This window comes from Mastigoproctus giganteus, chromosome 8 (genome assembly GCF_048544385.1).
Source record: "Mastigoproctus giganteus isolate SK-2022 chromosome 8, ASM4854438v1, whole genome shotgun sequence".
NCBI lineage: Eukaryota > Metazoa > Arthropoda > Arachnida > Uropygi > Thelyphonidae > Mastigoproctus > Mastigoproctus giganteus.
In genome coordinates, this window is record NC_143582.1 from 105,318,439 (window position 1) to 105,341,349 (window position 22,911).

General features: G+C 37.5%; 1 protein-coding gene across 1 annotated transcript in view; it reads right to left on the bottom strand.

Moving 5' to 3' along the window:
• The window catches only part of LOC150081751 (peptidyl-prolyl cis-trans isomerase-like), a 102,603-nt gene that overhangs the window by 16,174 nt on the left and 63,518 nt on the right, over window positions 1–22,911 (bottom strand). The window contains exon 4 of the mRNA XM_090379617.1: window positions 10,469–10,544. Coding sequence (XP_090235743.1) covers window positions 10,469–10,544 — 76 coding nt within the window. The remainder of the gene's footprint in view (window positions 1–10,468; window positions 10,545–22,911) is intronic.

Consider the following 22,911-nt stretch of genomic DNA (forward strand, 5'->3'; position numbering starts at 1 on the left):
GAAAACAATCAGTTATGCACAGTTAGTAAGGATAAGTAATGATGAACAAATATGCCACAGAAATGGACATGATTGAAGGAGCAGTAATTGAAAAGGTGGAGCATATACTTATCTGGGACAAGTTGTGCTCTTACAAAGAAAGGCTTAAGTTTTGCAAATTACAGTGTCTGGAGACTAGACACCGGCAAGGTGATTTGAAAGAGGTCATGCTCAATGTTGATAGGATTCTTCCTCTTGCTCAGAATAATCACATGAGGGCATAAATTCAAATTGAGGAAAGACAAATATAGGATAGATGTGTGGAAATTTACTACCCGCTGGCCTTTAGCCAGCGTGTAGTAAATTTCTGTAATCCCCCACCATAACTTCAATTTAAGGCCTCTAGTTCTAGAATCATTTATAACTGTGAAAATTTCATCCTCATTCATTTTAGTCGTCTCTAAGGTGCCCAGTTTCCAAGATGTACAACCCATATATTCGATGTCTTTCCTCATAGGGATGCCATTTTACCAATCTCACCAGGAGAGATACCATTTCTGGACCCATTCAAGAAGCTCATCATTTTTTAGACACGTCTCCACACTTGAACACAGTATTCAGAGTGTGGTCAAACAATAGCCTTATATAATGCCTATGACATCGTTATCTCTACTAGCAGATGTTCAGTACATCATCGAATGTTAAGTTCCTTTTTTCCACTATTAACATTAGTTGAACTCCAAATGTACAAGTTATTGTTGTGTTACTGTTCCCTAGGTGTAAAATCTTGCACTTTGCTGGATTAAAGCATAGCTGCCACTTTCTGACCATCCCTGAAGTCGATCTAGATCACTCTGATGAAGCTCTGCTTGATAATGATCACTACCAATCTTTACATCATCTGCAAATTTAGATCTCATGCCCTCTATCCCTTCATCAATGTCATTTAAAAAAAGGATAAAAAAACAGTGGTCCCAATACTGATCTTTGGGAAACTTCACATCTTACATTAACCCAATCTGAGGAATAACCATTTATTACAACCCTCTGCTTCCTGTCCCGAAGCCACTCTGCTATCCAACTAAGAATTTTCCCCGATTCCAATCTGTTCCAGCTTATAAAGCAGCCACTCATGTGAGACTGAGTCAAATGCTTTGCCAAAATCTAAATAAACAATGCTTAAATCATTCCCTAAATCCAGCTCATGAGTGATTATGTCAAAATTCTAGCTTGGGAGGGATACAAGGACTGAAAACTGCTAACTTGGGGGATACAAGGACTGAAAACTGCTAACTTGGGGGATACAAGGTCTGAAAACTGCTAACTTGTGGGGGGATACAAGACTAATAGATTAACAGTAGCCACTGGCAGAGGTGAAAGTGATTCTTGCACTGCTTCTATTGGAATGAGCAGAAGCCTGGAAAATAAGATGCATGGTATTTCAGAGACTGCTGTGGGAGTCATTGCGGTACAAGTAAACACATGGGTTGTGTTATGGTAGCTAAGAAAAAAAAAAAAGATGCATGTATACTTGCATGCACACAGATGCTAGAAGTTTGGTAAATAAATTTGATGAATTTGAGGTATTGCTCAAAGCATCAAAGGTGGATATTGTGGGGATATCAGAGATGTGGCGTCACACAGATATAAAGAATGCATAACTGGAATTTTGGGAGTACGTCTACAGAAAAGATAGACATGAGTATAACAAGAAACTGTACAGGGAAATAGAGTGGTCCAGTATCAGAGTCTTATAATGGGGGATTTTAATTTTCCAGACACTGAATGGAATTTGTGGGTTGGTCACTCATACACGAGCAAGGCTTTTGTGGATTTATTGGATGATTGTTTTCTACATCAGAATGTTCGGAAGGCAACTAGAGGGAGTAATACTTTTCATTTAATTATCAGTAGTGATTCTTCATGCATTAAGAATTTGCAGGTAAATGAACCACTAGGTGGCAGTGATCAGTGCGCTGAAGTGGTATTTACTCAAATAGGTACCATTAGGGGTAAAGGGAAAGGTTATTGCTTTCGTAAAGGCAACTACGATGGACTGAGACAGTATTTAAATTCTATACAGTGGGACCAACTGATGATGTTACCAACAGCAAATTCAAAGAACTTATCTTGGAAGCTACTAGGCTTTACATACCAACTAAGAAATATTGTTCAAGGTTTAGGCCTAAATGGATGTCAGATGAACTAATGAGACAAGGCAGAGGAGAAAAATGCATGGGATACATATAAATTGATCTGTAACCAAGTTAGAAAGGAGGTTAGGCAGGCGAAGGCAGATTACGAGAAATCCTTGGCAAGGGATGCAAAGAAAAACAGCAAAGCAAAGAGTTCTTTACTTATGTAAACTTTAGAAGAAAGGGGATGAATCAAATTGGTCCACTTGATATGGATGGTTCAACCTGTTCATGATTCTGCTCAGGTAGCTAGCAAACAATGAATATTTTGCATCGACATTCACACATGAGGAGTTATTCAGCGAGGGAAATGCCGGATGTGTATTCAACTCTGGCAGTAAGCTAGATAATCTTGTAATAACTGAGAGTAACGTGGAGGAGAAATTGTTGAAGATAAAGACAAGAAAGGCACCTGTGGTGGATGGGATCTATCCAGTTATATTAAAAGAGGCAGCAAACCCTTAGCCATAATTATTAGCCATATGGTGCAAGGAAGCCTGAGGCTTATGCTGCACCAGGCTAAAAAAATGTGAGTTACTCTGTGTTTGTGTGTGTGTGTGAGAGAGAGAGAGAGAGAGAGAGAGAGAGAGAGAGAGAGAGAGAGAGAGAAGTAGAAGGTCCAGTGATGTTCTAATAACATTAGCCAACAAAAAATTTTTTCATAGCACTGCAATGAAAATGTGATTCTGGTGGAAATAAACACTGATTCCGATAATCACGTATATACGTATAACACAAGTGTAAAACAATATAAATTCTCTATAACTCACTTAACTTCGAAAAAAATATCATAAATCACTGAGAAATAGTTATTTCAATAATATATAATCAGAATACATGTAACTGTCATTAAAATTTTTTGTTACTAATGGATTTTCTCTTGCATTCCTGATTACTCTCCCTAACAACAAACCATCAGTAATATCCCATGATTACAGGATTCCAGCGACCTTGGTTTCTCTCTTTCATCGTGGAAATATCTTGACAAAACTGCACCCCTTGTTCATTCACATCTCCCACATTTTCGCAAGAAAAATTCGAGATGGGAATGAAGAAAATCAATTTAACGACATTCAACAGCCCATGATTTTGTAGCACGAGTAAATTAGATACCAAAATTTCATTGTTTTCTTCTTTCCTATTACCCAAAACACCATGTACTACCACCTTAAATGATCACCAAGATAAGATGCCAATTCAACCTCCTTTAACCAGGTTTCAAACAGTCTTTCAGGAGTTTCCTAATTTGGGGTCTTACAAAAATTCCTTACTTAAGTTTGGCATATGTTAAATTCAGAAACTTCTGAAGAATGCAACAAATCTGTGACCTTCTTCATCTAGTCCCTTCATGAAAATTTTCAATCCAAGTCTCATGTGCAGGGGTGGAAGGAGAACATTGTGTGATTGCACTAAAGGAATAATACATTTTACACTATACTGTATTGGTATGAACTCTCCCCGCTTGTCCCAATGATGCAACACTGTTGCATGGCTGTCCCACAAACACAAAAAACATTTTGTGAACTCCCTATCCCCAACAAAACAATAACCTTAAGATCTTTGGAACATATGTTCCAAATTCCTGGTATTTTATAGCATGTAGAACCTTAGACAATTTCATGATCAAGTCCAGCTGAATGATACGCAAGAACTAATGGAAATTCATTGCCATTATGAAGCAAAAGTGCTTTTAAACTTCATTTTCAGGAATCTATGAATAAATGCCATTCATCTGACTTATGCCTTTTTCTTTTGGTAGTTTTGTTGGCATATAGACTTCTGTGGCCATAATGCACCTCCCAAGGAGCCTGGTCAGCTCTGATTTATGCATGACACCTATTTCTTTCAGAAGTCCAATAATGTCTTCGAAAAACACTGTCCTCCATAGCAAAATATTTCGAAAACCTTTCATGTCTTTTTTTGAAACACTCAAATATCTTTGTTCCTGCTTAGAGTATATTCCACCGCTGTAACCTAGAACGTAACAGGTCAACTTCTTCTTACAAAAAATTTCTCAAACCATATACAGGAATTTTGCTAAGGGGGCGATTGTCCCCTTGTATAAGACAATGGTCAGGCCACACCTCGACACTATACAGATCTGGAGGAATCATTTTAGGAAGGTGGTGGTGGTGGTTGTCATTTGGTTTTTAGTAGCATTAGCAACTAAGGCCATATTGCTCTGGGGATATGCGGTGGTCATGGGCTGAAACCCCAGTCTAATCAAGAAATGTACACACTGCTGCCCACCTGGCTATGGAGGCACCATTTTAGGAAGGACGTAGAGCTGTTGGTACAAGTACAGAGAAGGGCAACGAGACTGGTGAGCGGAAAAGGCCTTGAATGGATTGAGCAAGCTCAATGCTAATGGGATTCTTCCCCATGATCAGATTACTCACCTGATGGGGGCATAAAAAATCAAATTGATGAAAGACAACTGAAGAATAGATGTGCAGAAATTCAGCCTTTAGCCAGCAGGTGGCTGATAGATGGAACAAACTTCCATCTGCCGTAGTGGAGGTCAGCAACTTGAGAAAGACAATAAGCTTAGAGAAGAAGCTGGAAATAACACTACACACAAAAGTTAAATCTGTAACGGAACTGGCTCATGACTTCACCTTATCACACTCAACTATATCCACCATCATGAAGGACAAAGACAGAATTTGTCAAGCAGTAAAAGCGTCAGCACCCAACAACTCAACAATAATAAAAAAAAAAAAAACAAACAAACTGGGCCTATTCATGAGATGGAAAAGTTATTAGTTGTAAGGATAGAGGATCAAACTCCGAAGTTTTTACCCCTGAGCTTATTAGCTATTCAGCCTAAAGCAAGAAGCCTTTCTGAAACCTTAAAATTACGTTCAGGAGATGACCACAAAGAAACATTTTTGCAAGTCATGAATGGGTCGATAGGTTTAGAAAACGTTACAATTTGGATAATGTGAAGGTAAGTAGGGAAGCAGCTTGCAGGGATACAGAAGCTGCTGAAGCTTTTAAGGAAGAGTAGTAACTGTTGTTACTTATTCTCAGTGGATACCACCACCCAGACGGCACTGTTTCAGGGGTATTTGGCCCTTCTTCGGTGGGTGGGTGGGTACCCAAGTGATGTAATGATGCCGCTATTGCAAATCTATATTTAGCTGTGTATAAATGATGCAATTGAACTAAAATACATAGTCTAATCTCTTTTGCAGCTTGAGGCTTTAAGCCCTAATGCATTAGGAAGAGTTTAATCGTATCGTCGAAGAGGGAGAATATTTGTCCAGCAAATATTCAACATGGCTGAAACAAGCTTATTTTGGAAAAAAAAAAAGCCTGAATGTACGTACAGTAGTGTCTCAATTATCTGGAAAAATTGATGTCAGACCTCTTCCAGATAGCCAAATTTTCGGGATAATTTTCCAGTTAGATTTAAATAAATTTAACCTCAATTAAATTAAATAAGATTAATTAAATAAAAATTATAAACCTATCTCAGAAAACAGAAACATTCATTCAGGCATTATGATTTTTATACAAAACAGGAAAATGAGGAAGATTTTTAAATGCTGTTTTTTCGACTTTCCAATAACGAGCATGGACAATCTGTGTGTCCCAGTAGTATTTGCACACAGCAATTGTAACTTGCTCTTTTCACATCTTAAAACTACTGCAGGCATTTCTTTTAGTGGCTCGGGTTTTTCTTGGTAATGGCTTTCCATAATAAGCCCATTTCATCAACATTATAAACATTTTCTTTCTCATAAAAAAATTTTTGTTTTTTTGTTTTATGAAATCCCCAAACACGAAAGGTATCAACACCTATAGTACTTAGTACCGTGCATGGATTGAGGGAGAAGTATGGGGGGGGGGGGGGATGCCGGAAACTTTGCTCTAGAGATTAAACATGGGTTTCACCATTAAGCCTCCAATAAGCAAAGTGGTGGTATTGCACCAGTTGATGAGTCATCTACCACCTGCAATTTTGCTATAACTGAAACAAACTTCCTTTTCAAAGGACACCGCTGCCAATTCATCTGCAGAAAGTTTCTTGCCACAAATATGTAGTTCACGTATACAGTGTCTCAGTTTAAAGTTCTTCAGCCAACCTGTGCATGTCTTAATTTTCATTACCAATTAATTTGATTAAAAACAAATGCTTTTTCACACAACATTGGGCCAGATGCTGGTTCACCTAAACTTCACTCTGAAGAAAAAAATGAGTGCAGTAGCATTTTCAGTTTTTAATAATCTAATTCTATTAATACCCCGAAGTTATGCGATAGGTGGGTCCGACGAAAATCGCTTAAGTCGAATTCGCGTAAGTCGGGGTACAACTTTGCATATAAATACATATAAATTTTGTTTAATTGGGACCTAGGACTAACAAAAACACTAGTTTAGAAGAAAAATATTAATAAAATTGCAGTTCTTTATACATATTAATACAAAATATTTAAAAAATAAATGACTTACTTAAAAAAGTTATTTCGATGTCGATGGCTTCATAAAATCTAACAAAATTCGTCTGACGTCTGATGACACAGCGCTTTTTTTTTCACGCAGAATTTCTTCGCAGCAAGCTAATAATTTTTTTATTCCTTGCTTTGTAGCTATAATGCATTCTTCGTTGGAGTCTATGTTTTCTAAAATTTTTAAGCCCTTTTCAATTGAGTTGAGACCTTCTGTTAAGCTTGCAATTGTTGTGCTTTTCGCCGTTGCCTTATTTAGGCCTGTAGCACGTGCAATATCACATGATCTTTCATTTCGCTCGAAGCGTTTCACAATTTCATATTTTTTCGCTATCGACAGAGGCAGACTGGCCATAAGCCTTACCAGGGAAACCCCGGTGGGACGGTGTGATTTTGGCCATAAACCATAGTATGAGGCCACTATAAATTTCCCGGGTAAGAATTTTTGACCCAGTCCACCTCTGTTTATCGATATTGCTTTTCTTTTTCTCTATGAATCTGCAGTGTCTCCACCAGTACACTTCCTTTTCACACCTTTTAAGTATTTTACTCATTTTTAGGGAATAAAGCACAATTACAAAATGAGGAGACACGTTTGATACACATAAACAAAGCTGCGCACATGTAGCAACTGAATAAACAACACCTTAAAGGCAGAGATACACTATTAACACCTCACATTTCTAGGCGTTACTACCATAAAACAAAAATCCAGCTGCGTTTCTGAAAGTGAAATCTGTTATAAACTGGTAGTAAACTCGATCTAATTGCATACCGATAGCTGGAATTGTTGGTTTTTATGTTATTATGGTGAAATGTGTTTCCCCTTCACTGATATAAAAAACCATAAATAAATTTTCAGAATCTTCTGTTCATTCCTATCGTGCTGCGTTCAGTTGGGGTGATCCTGCGTTCGACTGCCATTTCTTGTAAACACAAAGGCAAATCGTGCATAAGCCAATTCGGTTCGTGTTATATTATAAGATATCATTACCGTATTTATAAATAGTGTATGATCGAATTCGTGTAGTGTAAACGTGTTATACGAGGACTGATTGTATACGGCTTGACCGACGCGATCCATTTCTCTCGTGACGATGTAATTTCCAACAAAAGTTGAGCACGAATTCGAACACACACATAAATATGGCAGTTGGAATACAAATTCTTGTATATGTGTGCAGCTCATGCGCAGCAAAGTTGAATTTTGTTCATCTTTTGCTCTCACTCTGCCGTCGTACCGTATATCGATAACATATGAAAAACGACCTTGAAGATAGTGGGCGGCAGTGTTGCCAAACAAAAAAAAAAATCAAGAACCGCGTAACTCCGAGTTCGCGTAAGTCGGGGTATTACTGTAATCTTGTAAACTGAAAACCATGCATTTTCTTTTCATTCACATTTTTTAAAAAATTGAGAAAAATAATATATATCGCAGTTTTGGGCCGATATTATTCTTACAGAATCTGGAGCTAAACTAATCTGAAATTCACTCATGGTTTCTGAGAAAACCCAGCAGTCTGTGTTATTTTTCTACAGCACATTTCTGGAGGTCACATAGATAGAGGTCAGAACCATAAAAAAATTGCAGTTTTCAGTTTATTGGGCTTTTTGTTGGTACAATTTGTTATAAACAGGTAGCAAACTTGATCTTTTGCTTATTATAATCAAAATTCAATTTGCAAACAAGATCACTATAACTGTACTACCGTTAATAAAAAAATAAAAAAGAAAGATCGGCCTTTCAAATTATTCTGGATAACAGATGTTCTACTGTACATCTACAAAGAAGCTAAAACAATGCCAAGATTTAAGGCATTCAAAGATCACATCACCCTACTTTTTTGGAGGAAATGTAGCAGGATATAACCTCAAACCATTAATGATTTAGCATTCTAAAAATCCAAGGGCTTTAAAAAATATCAATACCCAGCCAGTGTTTTATTAGCCTAACAAAAAGGTGTGGATGACTACTGTTGTTTGAAAATTGGCACGTAAATTGTTTCATCAGAGAAGTCAATTATTGTTGTGAAAGACATCCTATTTAAAATTGTGAACGTTGAATAATGCACACCGACATCCAGCACACCTGGATGACATTCACCCTGATGTTAAAGTAATGTACCTTCCACCAAACACTACATCAATTATCCAGCCATTAGATCAAGGTCATTGATGCATTTAAAGCTTTCGATTTAAAGCATTTGAAAGACTTAACATTTTGCATTGCACGATGAATATAGCTGCAGCATGGAATGAGGTTACTAATAAATGCATGAGCAGCATATGGAAAAATCTCATGGAAATTCATGTCCCTAGGTTTTATAAGGTTAATGCTATTACCAAGATTAGAAACGAAGTTGTAGAACTTGGAGAACAGCTGGAATTGGAAGCAAACAATGTGGAGCAGTTTGTCGAAAACACAGAACTATCTAATGATGAGCAGACTGAGCTGGAACTACAAGACATTGGAGAAGTAGGGAGAGAAAATGTAGAAGAAACAAGAGCCTGAAAGAAAGTTTTCAGCAAAAAAGATAATTAATAAGGGAATGCAGATGTTGGAAGAAAAGGATCAAAAATGCTGAAAGATATTTAAGATGCCCTTGCTTGCTACAGGGAGATCTACAATGAAAAGAAATCCTTATTCCCCCTTTCTTTGCCACCTATTTCTCATAATTGGCCTTTTCTGTGGCATTATTAAAGATCAATTTGTAGCTGTTATAGGCTTCAGTACTTTTTATTGCCAACTTTTCCATGCCATCCTTTTCTGCTCAAGTAATCTGGCAACTTCATTATTCAACCAACTTGGAATCCTCCTCATGGAGCTTTTTTAATGGTATATATGCTTGTGATTGTTTTAAAGATATACCATAATTCAATTGTATTCGATCTCTGAGATTTCTACCCAGTTAGAGGCCATGTAGCACCTTAAGCCATTGTAATTTCCTTTCCTGAAATTATAACACATTCCTTTGCCTTTAACTCTCTCTCTGTGTGTGTGTGTGGGGGAACTCTGTGATCACTTCCTTCTACTGTCAGCCCTAGTATGTGACCTGGTTTGTGGGTGATGAAGTCTAGAATATTCTTTTCCCTGACATGGTGATACAAATAATCTAGTTTCAGAGTTCTAGGGGTCCATGAAACAGTGGTCGACCAATATATATATGGTCGACACATATATAAAACATGTGCATATATTATTTATAGGGGTCTACAAAATTTTTTTGATAAGTTCCATAGATCTCAGTAGTTTGGGAACCACTGATCTAGTTGGTTTAAAAATTGTCCCTCATGTCAAGTTTCTTTCCCATTTGCTCCAATTAGAAGCAAATTAAAATCACCCATAAGACATTCATCTGGCCTGCAAATTACTCCCACTCTTCATTATACCTTTGCTTCCAACTATCCAGATTCTACACTATTATGCAAAACCCCTTCTATCTGCCATATCCTTCCTAAATACATTGTACATACCGTACTGAAGCTCATCATCCCCTATTTCCAGTTGGCATCACATTTCCATAAGCCCATCTGATGTGGTAACAAACAAGAACTCTGTGTATGCATTACTTTGACCAACATTATCATATAAACATGTATTTACATTACCCTTGTTCCACCCAAACCAGCAGTTTCCCCTGAAACATTTAAGGCATCCTAAATGATACTGGCAAAAACCCTTGCACAACCTTTGTTTAACATATCCAATCTCTACAAAACAGATTCCTTTTACTTACGAGTGTGGGTCTAGCTGATAAAAATTTCCCCACATTGAATCAATGCACAATACAAAAATTTTGCAGTGACAGTCTAAGAAATAATAAACCTCTAATTACTTACCAAGTAGTTTTTGTCGTGGTGACAAAGAACTGTGATCCATTTGTGTTGGCTCCTGCATTTGCCATTGAGAGAATGCCTATAAAAAATATACATCTTAGATTTTTTAAAAAATCTTATTGGCAAAATATAGATTAATATATGATTAAACAGTAACTCTTACAAATCCTAAGAGCACAAACTACTCTCTAGGAAGACTTGTTTCTTAAACTTCCTGTAATTCACACGTCTGTTTCCCCGTGACTCATTCTGGGAATGAAACAATTCCACACCTAATTTCATCAGTTACCTGCTGAAAGACAGTTTTGCTTGTTATATTACAAGTAGGTAACCCAGGAAACTTAAATATTTCACTCTGCGGTTATTATTATTATGCACATCATAATGACATTAATAAAGACAATGATACTTGCATCATTATGTCATTTTAATTAACATTAAAATGACAATGATGCAAGAAAGCAAACCCCACTGTCCCACTGTCAAGAAAATGGCTGTCCTATTCTTCCTGGGATTTTGCTGGAATGGTCTTGACCATCCTTGCAAATAGTTTATTCCAACATTTCACACTACCTGAAAGTCTAGGGCCTCAAAAAGCACACTCTGGCACTCTTATATAAGGCAATTTTCATCCTTGCCATCTCTTACGCCTCCAGGGTGTGCAAAGACGCAGACCGTCGTCAATCGCTAAAAGCTAGAAACCATCCAGTGTTCTATCCTCCTAACAATAACAAGAGCTTGTCACACAGTCTCAACCCATGCCCTGCAAATCGTAGCAGGTGTACTACCTTTAGACCTAGAAATTGTCTGCACAGGTCTACTCTATCAACGGAAAATCAGACAATATTAGACTTCACACTGATCCATTCAACAACAGGACTGCAGAAGAAAAGATACTTATCACCAATTTAACACAGGTCTGACAGACTAGGTGGACAGAGTCCACAAAGGGGGCCATATTACTTTTATTACCTTTAAATCCTTAAAAGGAACTTCGGATATATTAGATTTATCTGACAATATTGTTCGTAGTGAAAATGTGTCCGTCCCTTTTAAGGATTTAAAGGTAATCTGATGTTCTCGTGTAAAGTTAGGGCAGTCAAGTAGAATATGTTGGACTGTTTGCACTGTGTGACAGTCAGAGCACTGAGGAGGGGATTCAGCTCTGAGCAGGTAGGAGTGGATAACATTGGTGTGTCCTATTCTTAATCTGCTCAGTATAACTTCTTGTCTGTTGGCTCTTGTATTCCATTGTTCTAACAACGGTTTTATCTGTAATAATTTGTTACCAGCCTGTTCCTGCCATTTTTGTTGCCACTGTTTTTCACCACTATTTCGAATTGTAATTTTATAGTCTAGGTACGGTATTGTTGATCGGGCTTTCTGCTTGTTTCACTGCTTGGTCTGCCTGTTCATTGCCATCTATTCCTACATGTCCAGAAACCAGCAGAAACTTATGTTTTGCTTTCGCTTTGCTAGTGTGTTTTGTATTTTTCATACGGTCGAATGGGTATTTATGATGTTATCCTTTATAGCTTGCAGAGCATTAAATTAATCTGTAAATACTGTACTGTCGGCAATGTTGGTTAGCCATATATGGTTCATGGTTAGTTGTATAGCCTCCAGTTCTGCCGTATAAATGCTGTACTCAGTGGAAGTAGTTTGGAAATTGTGGTATTCCGGAATTTGGCTGCTATTCTTATTTTGGTTTCTGTTTTGGAACCACCTGTGTATATCATGGTAGAATTACAATGCTGGTCTCTGTAGGCTTCGTGTAATTGTTGGAAACTGTGTATGTAGGGAATCCTTGTTCCATTTATGCATATGGAGATCGCATATCGTTTGAATGGGCAGTCAAGTGGTATCCCAAGGTGGATATGAAATTTTAGAAGAAATTGCTATCTGATTGAGATTAAAATTACATTGCTGGATTAGGACTCTTAAATATATGCCTGCTGGTTTGTTAGTGTTTGGATGTGCTCTATATAGGTTTTCCAAGCTTGATTTGTGTAGGATTGTCCATGTTGGGTATTGATTTTATTTTTGCAGCATAATATATAACAGCAAGTTTTGTCTCTGGAGTTGTAGTGGTGGTTCATGAGCCACTGCATATAGGCTCTGGACAGGTTATGTGCTTTATGCTCCTAATGCTGTTCGTAAAGCACTGTGGTGCACTGGATCAAGCCACCTCAGGGCACTCGGTTTGGCTGAGTTATACACGGGGGCTCTGTATAATCGTAACAGAGTAAATGTACCTGTGCACCCCAGGTCGTTGCGGACAAGACTCTCAAAATGTTTAGTTTCTTGAGGCAGTTTGTCCTTAGTTGTTTTATATGTTCCAAAAAAGTTTTTTTATCAAGAAAAAGTCCAAGAAATTATGGTTGGCTTAATTGGGATTATCTGCCCATTAAGTTTTAATTCCAGATCTAAATGAAGGTTTCTTTTTCTACAGAAGTGCACACCTATAGTTTTTTGTGCAGAGATCGTGAAACCATTTTCCTGAGCCCAGTTGCTGACCTTGTTTATTGCCCTTTGTAACGGGTGTTCTATTGTTTTGAGATTGGAAAGAGATACTGAAATCTTCTACATCAGGCCCGGGCAAACTATGGCCCACCACAAATTTCTGTGTGGCCCGCGAGCTTTAATTGTATTTTCAAAAAAAGTTTACTTATTTCATGCCTTTTGCGATGCCTTTTTGAAAAATAAATCTGTATATGTAATACATTATAGAATTTGTCGACTTGTAAATTGTTTTATCATCTCTGTATTGTTCAAATTGAGATAGAATTTGAAATTGTGCACGAAACGGAGCGAGCCAACAGACGATTTGGTAACGGTATAATTTGCAATTATAACTAACTGCGCGAAACTACGGTAACAGACAACTGGTGATGACAACAACGGCTTTGCTGCAATGACGGAGTAATAGGATAGGACTGCTGACCAGCCGCAGTTCCAATCTAAAACGTTTTCTCTGACAGTCATACCGCAGTTAGTTTTTTGTGTTATCTTCGGTTATCATCTTGGTGCCAGTAGCGATAAAAATATTTACGCTCTGTTAAAAATGATTAAAAAACGAAAAATTCAACAAGAGCATTGTGTCTTCAATGAGGAGTGGAACACAAAATACTTTTTTGCTAACATAAATAATGAGACTATTTGTCTCATCTACCGGGAGAGTGTCTCAGTGTTGAAAGAGTACAATATTAAGACATTTCAGTACTAAACATTCCGAATATGGTGCCAATTTAACTCTGGAAGCAAGAAAGAAAACTGCTGATGGATTGATTCAAAATTTATCTGCACAACGAAATGTGTTTACGCAGCTAATTAAGGAACAAGAAGCTACTGTAGAGGAAGTTTTATTTCTCATATAATTGCAAAAAGCAACAAGCCTTTTTCTTATGGAGACTATATTAAAGAATGTATGTCCTGACATTAAACACAAATTTGAGAATATAAGTTTATCTCGGCGAACCATAGTAAAAAGAATTGAATGCATTGATACAAATTTGAATAAGCAATTATCAGTATTAGAATCCATAACATGGTATTCAATAGCTCTCGACAAAAGTAATGACCAAAAGAATACTGTGCAGTTATCAATTTTCATATGTGGATGTACCTCTAATTTTGAAATTATTAAAGAGCTTCTTTCAGTGGAATCTCTTAAAGACCAAACAATGTGAGTTGATATATTTGAAAAATGCTTAACAAGATATAATTTACAATGAAACAAAATGGTAAGCGTAAAAACTGATGGAGCACAGGTAAAAATGTTGGAGCGTTAAAGAAACTTCAAGATAAAATTTATGAAAATTATCCTGATGATTTAATTACAGTTCATTGTATTATACATCAAGTATTATGTAAAAATGTGTTAAAAGTTGAACTTGTCACATCTTGTATTATTAAATTTAGTAAATTTAATACGATCGAGGGGCCTGAAACACAGATAATTCGTTAATTTTCTTCAAGATATTGAATCCGAATACACAGATATTCCTATCACAGCCAAATTTGATGGCTTAACTTAGGAAAAGTTCTTCGGCAAGTATGGGATCTTAAAGATAACATCATTCTATTTTTAAAACTGACAAATATTATGAACTTTCACGAATTAACTGATAATAACTGGATTTGTGATTTTGCATTTACCCTGGACACCGTGACACACTTAAATACTTTCCTGATTTTCAACACAAAGTGCGGCAAAGAAAAACAGTAAGTTCAGGAGCACAGATTTTGAGAACAAGTGGAGAAATACTATTGGGACCTGGAGCTTTCTTAGCATGAAGATTCGTTAAAATCCTTTTGACGGAAGACCACAGGAGGCATTGAATGGAGTGTGTTGGGAATGGTGGGAGGTGTTTTACCAAGATGTTTCAAGGGAAAAATTTATACGCCCATGATATGGTAAAAAGTTTGAATGGATTTCAATTAAAACTTGAAGTTGCTGAAGATTCCAGAAAATAAATTTGAAAAATATTGTGAAATTATCAACGCTTTGATTGACGACTTTTTACAAAGATTTGGCGACTTCCAAAAAATTGAGACAAGTTTGGCAATAGTGCACGACCCATTTTCAATAGAAATTGATAGTGCACCAAGTGAACTACAACTTCAGATTATAGATCTGCAGTGTGATACCAATTTAAGAGAATTGCACCGTTGTGAGGAAATCTGTAAATTATACAATACTCTTAATTCAGACAAATTCGACAAACTAAAAAAGATTTTGCCTGAAAAATGTTGGTAATTTTTGGATCAACCTACATATGAACAAACATTTTCCATCATGAATCTAAATAAAAATTCTTTATGATCAAGCAGTTTTAAGAATCTCAACTACAAAATTAATACCCAAAATTAAAAAAAAAAAAAAAAAAAAGTTAAAAGATGTAAAACAGTTCCATTCATGTCATTAAATTCTTGGTTGTTAGAGAATAAATTTTTTTTAATGTTATATTTCTTCATGATAACAAATAATATATATCTAAAAATAGTATTTTATGTGCAGCCCACCTTCTTTTTGAATTCCTAATGTGGCCCTTCAGCCAAAACGTTTGCCCAGGCCTGGTCTACATAAAGAGCTGTATTTATGGAGGATGGTATCTGTTGGGTTAGAGTTTATTTTTATAGCAAACAAGGTGGCACTGAGGACTGATCCCTGTGGTACTCCTTGTAGGAAAACCTTTGAGTATGTACTTTGTATTCATACTTGGAAAGTTCAGTGCTGTAAAAAGTTCTGGATGAAAACAGGGAGATGTCCTCTTAGCTTTTAAGTTATATGTTCCGGAGAATGCCATAGCACCAGGCTGTATCATATGTGTTTTCGATATCAAAGCATATCGAGACTAAATGTTTTCTAATGAAGGCATTTCGTATGTTGTTTTCTATTTTAATCAGGAGGTCTAAGGTTGATCTATGCTTCCTGAAGCCGCACTGCACTGGGCACAAAAGGTTATAGTTTTCTAGGTACCACACGAGTCTTGCATTTATAAACTTTTCCATTAACTTTTCTAGGCATAGATTGTAATGATTCTTCACTGAGTTTCTTTATCATTATATAATTGATGCCATCTGGAGTTCCGTTATGGTTATATTGTTCTACATATTTTGTGGAGAATTTTAAGTTGTATTTTTCTTGATGATTTTTATATTTCTGGAATTTCGGTGAATAGGATGTAGTGGCAGATATTTTGGCAAATGTTTCACCAAAATTTCTTTTGGATCAGCGATATCCTGTCCTTGCCAAATGATAACTGGATGTACTAAATTTTGGTATCTGTTCATTTTTCTTATTTTATCCCAAACTGTTTTAGTGTTTGTAGTTCTATTTATGGTTGAGGCAAAAGGTATCCAGGAGGCTTTCTTGCTTGCCCATCTGACATATCTTGCCCTCATTTTTTTAAAATGTATTAAATTGTCTGTGGTAGGATTTTTGCAAAAAATATTCCATGCTCTGTTTCTATCTCGTTTTGCTTGGGTACATTCCTCATTCCACCAAGGCTTTGGGAATACAGGAAGTTTGATAGGCATTTTTGGTATTGATTGTTCTGCTGCTTGGCTAATTTGATTTAGCCACCAAGCAGAAAAAAAAAGGTTAGTAAGTGATTAATATAAAGAAATGTGACTTTCCTTTCTATATTAAAGTTTCAATGTGCTAAATGTTATTAATATACACAATAGGAGTTTAAGGAGATTGCAAAAACTCACACAAAAAATAAGCTCTTTATAATAATTGGCACGCTAGAAAATTTGCTGAAGGGTTGCTCGAATCACTATGCTTGACACTTGGGGCCTCTTATAGAAGCCCAAACAGTTTAATGCCAGACATGGTTCTCCCTCTGCCTACAAAACCACCTTCCTTCTCACAGGGTATGGTTCCATTCGTGCAAAACTGACTCCCTGCCATATTAGACAACCCTCTGTAACTGTGGATTCAGCGAAACACGGGACCACCTTTTGTACCACTGTCCGCTTCACGAAGATCTCTGATGCATTCTCATTGCACAGATTCATTACCTTCTGCAGGATCAAGAAATTAATCTTCTGGAACAAGAGCAACACTACCACGCCTTTTCCAAGGCCTTTTTGCCAAGCAACAAACTTCACCTAAACCGTAAACCTCTGCAGGAATTGTGCCACACAACTCCTTCCTTGGTTCATCACAAGGTGACAACCACCAGCACAGTTCAGCTGCTGCCATTAGCTATTAGACAAAGAAGCATCTTTGCCTCCACTCCTCGTGCAGGAGGAGGTGACACCTGGTCTCCTCCCTTCCCTCTGGTGGGGCATGGGCCTGCTCCACTGTTTTTTTTTTGGGGGGGGGGCATAATCTTCTCTATGGACCCCGTGTCTGTCTTTCCCCCCAGCCTTCAGTCTCCCCCTCTCTAACTTAGAACTACTAGCATCAGAATCATCTCTAAATTGCTTGAGCCCTACACCCAAAAACTTAACATCAATTCATATAACTAGTACTCCTTTTGGCTGACCACCATCTATAGTTTTTTTTTTTTTTTTTTTAAGGTCCTAGCCACTGAAATCTCAGGAAATTAGGGGCAGGACCTGCCAGAGTAAATAACTATAATACTGGTGTATCTGGTCTGCATCCACGGGGAGAGGGGCAGTGTGGTCAACTTTGGGTACTATTAGGGGCCCAATGGCTAAATGACCAGAGGAACAACGGTACAGGACACTATACATATACAAAATCCATACACCTTTAAACACCTCTGGCATTGACAGTATTCTATTACACATCCACAATGCATAGTATGCGGAGATGGGAGAAACCCCTGGTGCCGTTTGACACTAACACACTTTACTACCTGAAAGTCTCCTTTATAAAGTATACTTTAATCAGAATTACAATTTATACTAATGAAAAAACCCCTTAACTCCCTTTCTAAATACCTGACATTTGGGAAACATCACTACTTCCAAAAATCAAGAACATGGAGAGAAACTGCCACAGCAATTTGTTTGTTTGTTACCCACCTGTGAACTACTTCAGCCTTTGTTATATTGTTATAGAAACCACAAAAGAATAGCATCACACAAACTATAAAATCCATTCCATCAACTTCAAACAAAGCCAAGAGAGCCAATTACTCCTCCTGGACTGACTGTGACCAGAATGGAAACCTGCTGATTTGGTGCATCAGTACAAAAATTGAGTATATTATGAGCCTAATGCAGTGGTTTTAGACCTTTTTTTTTTTTTTTTTAAATAATGGCACCCTTAAGTAATTTATTTTGTGACTTAATTTTCTGCCTGTTAGATACAATTCTGTGTGTGCATGCATGAAAGTCTCAAATATTAAAAAAAAAAAAAAAAAAATTATAGTCATTATAATTATAAGGATTTACCTTTTATAATGAAATAAATAGTTAAATTAAAAAAGAAATAATATATGTAAGGAACTTAAACTCAAATCACATGGCACCCCAGTTGAAAACCACTGGCCTAGTGACTGAGGGGTATGACAAAAAAAAAAAAAAAAGCTATGCAGAAAGACTGTCTTATAATGGGGGATTTAAATACCCACATAGTGAAAAGATTTATGTGGATTTCTTGGATGATTGTTTTCTACAGCAACATGTTAAGAGACAGGCAGCATATACTCTTGATCTGATTATCAACAATTATTCTTGAGGCATTAAGAATTAAGGTAAAAGGCCCTCTGGGCAGCAGTGATCACAAGTGTTTTCAGGTGGAATTTACTTAGACAACTACTCTCAAGGGTAAAGGGATGGCTGTTTGCTTAGGGGTGACTACAGTGGGAGCCAACTCATGATGTTACAAACAGTAAATATTTAATGGGACGCATTCAGGGGTATAAATGTAGAATCCACTAGGCAACTAAAAAAATACCATTCCAGGTTTAGACCCAAATGGACATCAGATGAACTGATGAGACTTGTAGAAGGGAAAAAAATGCACTAGATGCATATAAATTCAGGTGATACAGAAGCATATAGTAGACATTAAAAAAAAAGTGTAATGAAGTCGAAAAGTAGACTGGGCAAGAGGTATCTAGCAAAGAAATGCAGAAAGACTTATTTGCATATATTAACAGTAGAAAAAGAGGTTTAACCATATGTTGATGATCTAACTGTTCAAAATCCCACTCATGTTGCAGATTGAACTGAATAGGTATTTTTCATCTAGATTCGCGCATGGGAGTTCTTTAGGGAGGACAATGCTAGAAGTTCATCAAAATCTAAACAAAGTTATACTGTAAAAACTTAGAGGAGAGAGTGAAGAAAATTTGAAGCATACCTTAAAATCTATCCAATTATAAGGGAGGCAGCAAGAATGTAAGCAAACTTAGTCATAATTATAAGAGCATCTTTGGATTCAGAGGACGTACATAAGGACAGGAGATGTGCAAATGTGTTCCCAATTCACAAAGATAGGTCAAAAGGTAATGAGAAATTGCACACCTGTTAGTTTAACCACCTGATCCATGGGAAATAATGGAGCCTTTGGTTAAAGAAATAATGTAGGACCATCTAAATAGGAATGCAATTATACTGCAGTCAAGATGAACTTGATGAAAAATAAAAATTTAAATATACTGTACTTAGATTTCAGGAGAGCTTTTGATACTGTTGCATTATAAATGACTGCTATACAAATTGAAGCAGTGAGGCATTAAGGGACAATGCTTGGATAAAGGATGGCTGAACAGGAAAAGACTGTTTATTAATGAACATTGCTATTCAGAGCCTTCCAGGAATTAATGAGTTTTCAGATGATACAAGGGTTAGCAGGGCAGTCAATGACAGTAATCAGGGGGTAAGCAATTGGAAGATTAAAGGTGTGGGTGTGTGAGAGAGAGAGAAAATGGCAGTTGAAGTTTCAGTGAAAAATGCAAGGTACTGTATATGAGCAGCAGTAATCCCAGATTAGCATACCAACCATGTGACTACTCAAAGGTCATAGAAATGAATGAGATCTGGTGGGTAATTGTGTAGTCATATGAAGTTCTTTGAACAATGTAGACAGGTTTTGTTCAGAGAATGTTGACAAAACATTGTTTTGTCAGCATGTTTTGCCTGCACTGACAAAGCCCATGACAGCTCATTACATTTTGTCAATGACATACAGGAACTTTGCTAGCAGGTATAAGGAGGTGATTATCCCATTGTACAAGGCAATGGTTAGGCTGAGTCTTCAGTACTGCATACAAATCTGGAGGCCTCATTTTAGGAAGGATGGGAATCTTATGAAATAAGCACACAAAGGGGAAATTGTTGCAGATGAATGGGTTGCCTTACCAAAAGGGCTCCAGTTCTGCAAATTGCAACTGATAAGTTGTAATTTGCAGCTTATCAGTTGACTCCTCATTTGCTGGATATGTTCGAACAGTATACGGCTGCAAAAAAATTAACATATACAACCCAATCTAAAAGCTAGCGGAACTCAAACCTCAACAAAGCTTTTCTTTGCAATGTTTTCTGTTGTAAAGTATCGAAAGAATCTAATGATGATAATGACAGGATCACCATCTCAAGATCAAGGGCATTATTCAACCGGCTTAAATCAACTGCTATTGAAGAACACCTTAATGCTACACTCCACAAACACACAAAAAAAGATTGGCAATCACCTCGCCGATGCCTAGTCTCCAGGCTCTCTAATTTGCAAAATTTAAGCCTTTCTTCGTAAGAGCAACCCTTTGTTCCATTCACTAATCTTGTTGCCCTTCTCTGTACTCGTTCCAGCAGCTCTACATCCTTCTTGAAATGAGGCCTCCAGACCTGTATACAGTACTCAAGGTGTGGCCTGACCAATGCCTTATACAAGGGAATAATCACATCCCTGTCCCTGCTAGAAAAATTCCTGTATATCATTGACAAGACACCATGAGCTACTCTTGCAGCTCGTCTGCACTGCTCAGAGAACTTCATATCTGCCTGCACAATTACCCCCAGGTCCTTTTCATTCTCTACCACTGTCAGCGTAGTACCACAGAGTTGATACGTTGATCTGGGGTTACTGTTTCCCATATGTAGTACTTTACATTTGTCAATGTTAAACTTCATTTGCCACCTCTCAGCCCATCTGCTCAGCCTTTCCAGATCCTGTTGCAGCAGCATAGTATCAGTAGTGTCCTTAACAACCCTGCCAACCTTTGTATCGTCTGCAAACTTGGACATTAAGCCTGATACACCATCATCAATATCATTTATAAATACAGAAAACAACAATGGACCCAACACTGAACCCTGAGGAACTCCAATAATAACATTAGTCCACGTTGAGCAGTGTCCATTGATTACCACTCTGTCTTCTGCCACTCAACCATCCCTTTATCCATAGCAGCAATTTGCCTCCAATGCCACACTTCTCCAATTTATGCAGCAGTCTTCCATGCGCAACAGTATCAAAAGCCTTTCTAAGATCCAAATATATAATATCAAAGTTATTCCCTGCATCCAGTTCTTTTGTGACTACATCATAGTATCCAATCAAATTGGTCAGACAAGACCTGCCCTTAACAAACCCATGCTGTGTCTGAGCTATAACTGAATTCTTGTCCAGATGATCCTGCAGTGCTTCTTTAACCAGTGCCGCCATTAATTTTCCTGGAACCGAAGTTAAACTAACAGGTCTATAATTACTTGTGTCAGCCTTTGATCCTCCTTTGTGAATTGGGGTTACATTTGCACATCTCCAGTCCATGGGTACCTCCCCTGAGTCCAAAGAAGCTCTCATAATTATGGCTAGGGGTTTGCTTACTTCCTTTGCTGCCTCCTTTAATATAACTGGATTGATCCCATCCACCCCGGGTGCCTTTATTATGTTTATCCTCAACAATTTTTCCTCCACTTTCCTCTCAGTTATTAGAAAATCATCTAGCTCACTGCCAATGTTTACTTCACCTATGGCATTCCCCTTCCTGAATAACTACTCATGTGTGAATGTAGATGCAAAATACTAGTTTAGATTGTTAGCCACCTGAGCTGGATCCTCAACTGTTGAACCATCAACGTCCAGTGGACCAATCTGATTCATCCCTTTCCTTCTTGAGTTTAAATAGGTAAAGAACTCTTTTCTGTTTTTCTTTGCATCCTTTGCCAAGGATTTCTCATAATCTGCCTTTGCCTGCCTAATCTCCTTTGTGACTTGGTTACAGACCAACTTATATCTATCATAGGCTTCCATGTCACCCATTAATTTGTATGTATCCCATGCATTTTTCTTCTCTGCCATATGTCTCATTAGTTCATCTGACAACCATTTAGGCCTGAACCTTGAACAATATTTCTTGGTTGGTATGTAAAGCCTGGTAGTTTCCAAGATTAGTTCCTTCAATGCTTCCCATTTTGAATTTGCTGTTGGTAACATCATCAGTTGGTCCCACTGTATAGAATTTAAATACAGTCTCAGGCCATCATAGTCGCCTTTACGAAAGCAAAAACCCTTCCCTTTACCTCTGATGGTAGTTACCTCCTTGAGTAAATCCCACTTCAGCACACTGATTCCTGCCACCCAGTGGTTCCTTTATCTGCAGATTCCTAATGCATGAAGAATCACTACTGATAATCAGATCAAGAGTATTACTCCCTCTAGTTGCCTCCCGAACATGCTGGTGTAGAAAACAATCATCCAATAAATCCACAAAAGCCTTGCTAGTGTGCGAGTGACCAACCCACAAATTCCAGTCAATATCTGGGAAATTAAAATCCCCCATTATAAGACTCTCTGATTTACTGGCCCATTCTATTTCCCTGTACAGTATCTTATTATACTCATCAGAGTCATTAGGCCTATAGCACACTCCTACTCTCAATTTTAGGCCTGAACCTTGTCAGTAGTGTCCTTGACAACCCTGCCTAGGACCCTTAACCATAATTATGAGAGCTTCCTTGGACTCAGGGGAGGTACCCATAGACTGGAAATGTGCAAATGTGACCCCAATTCACAAAGG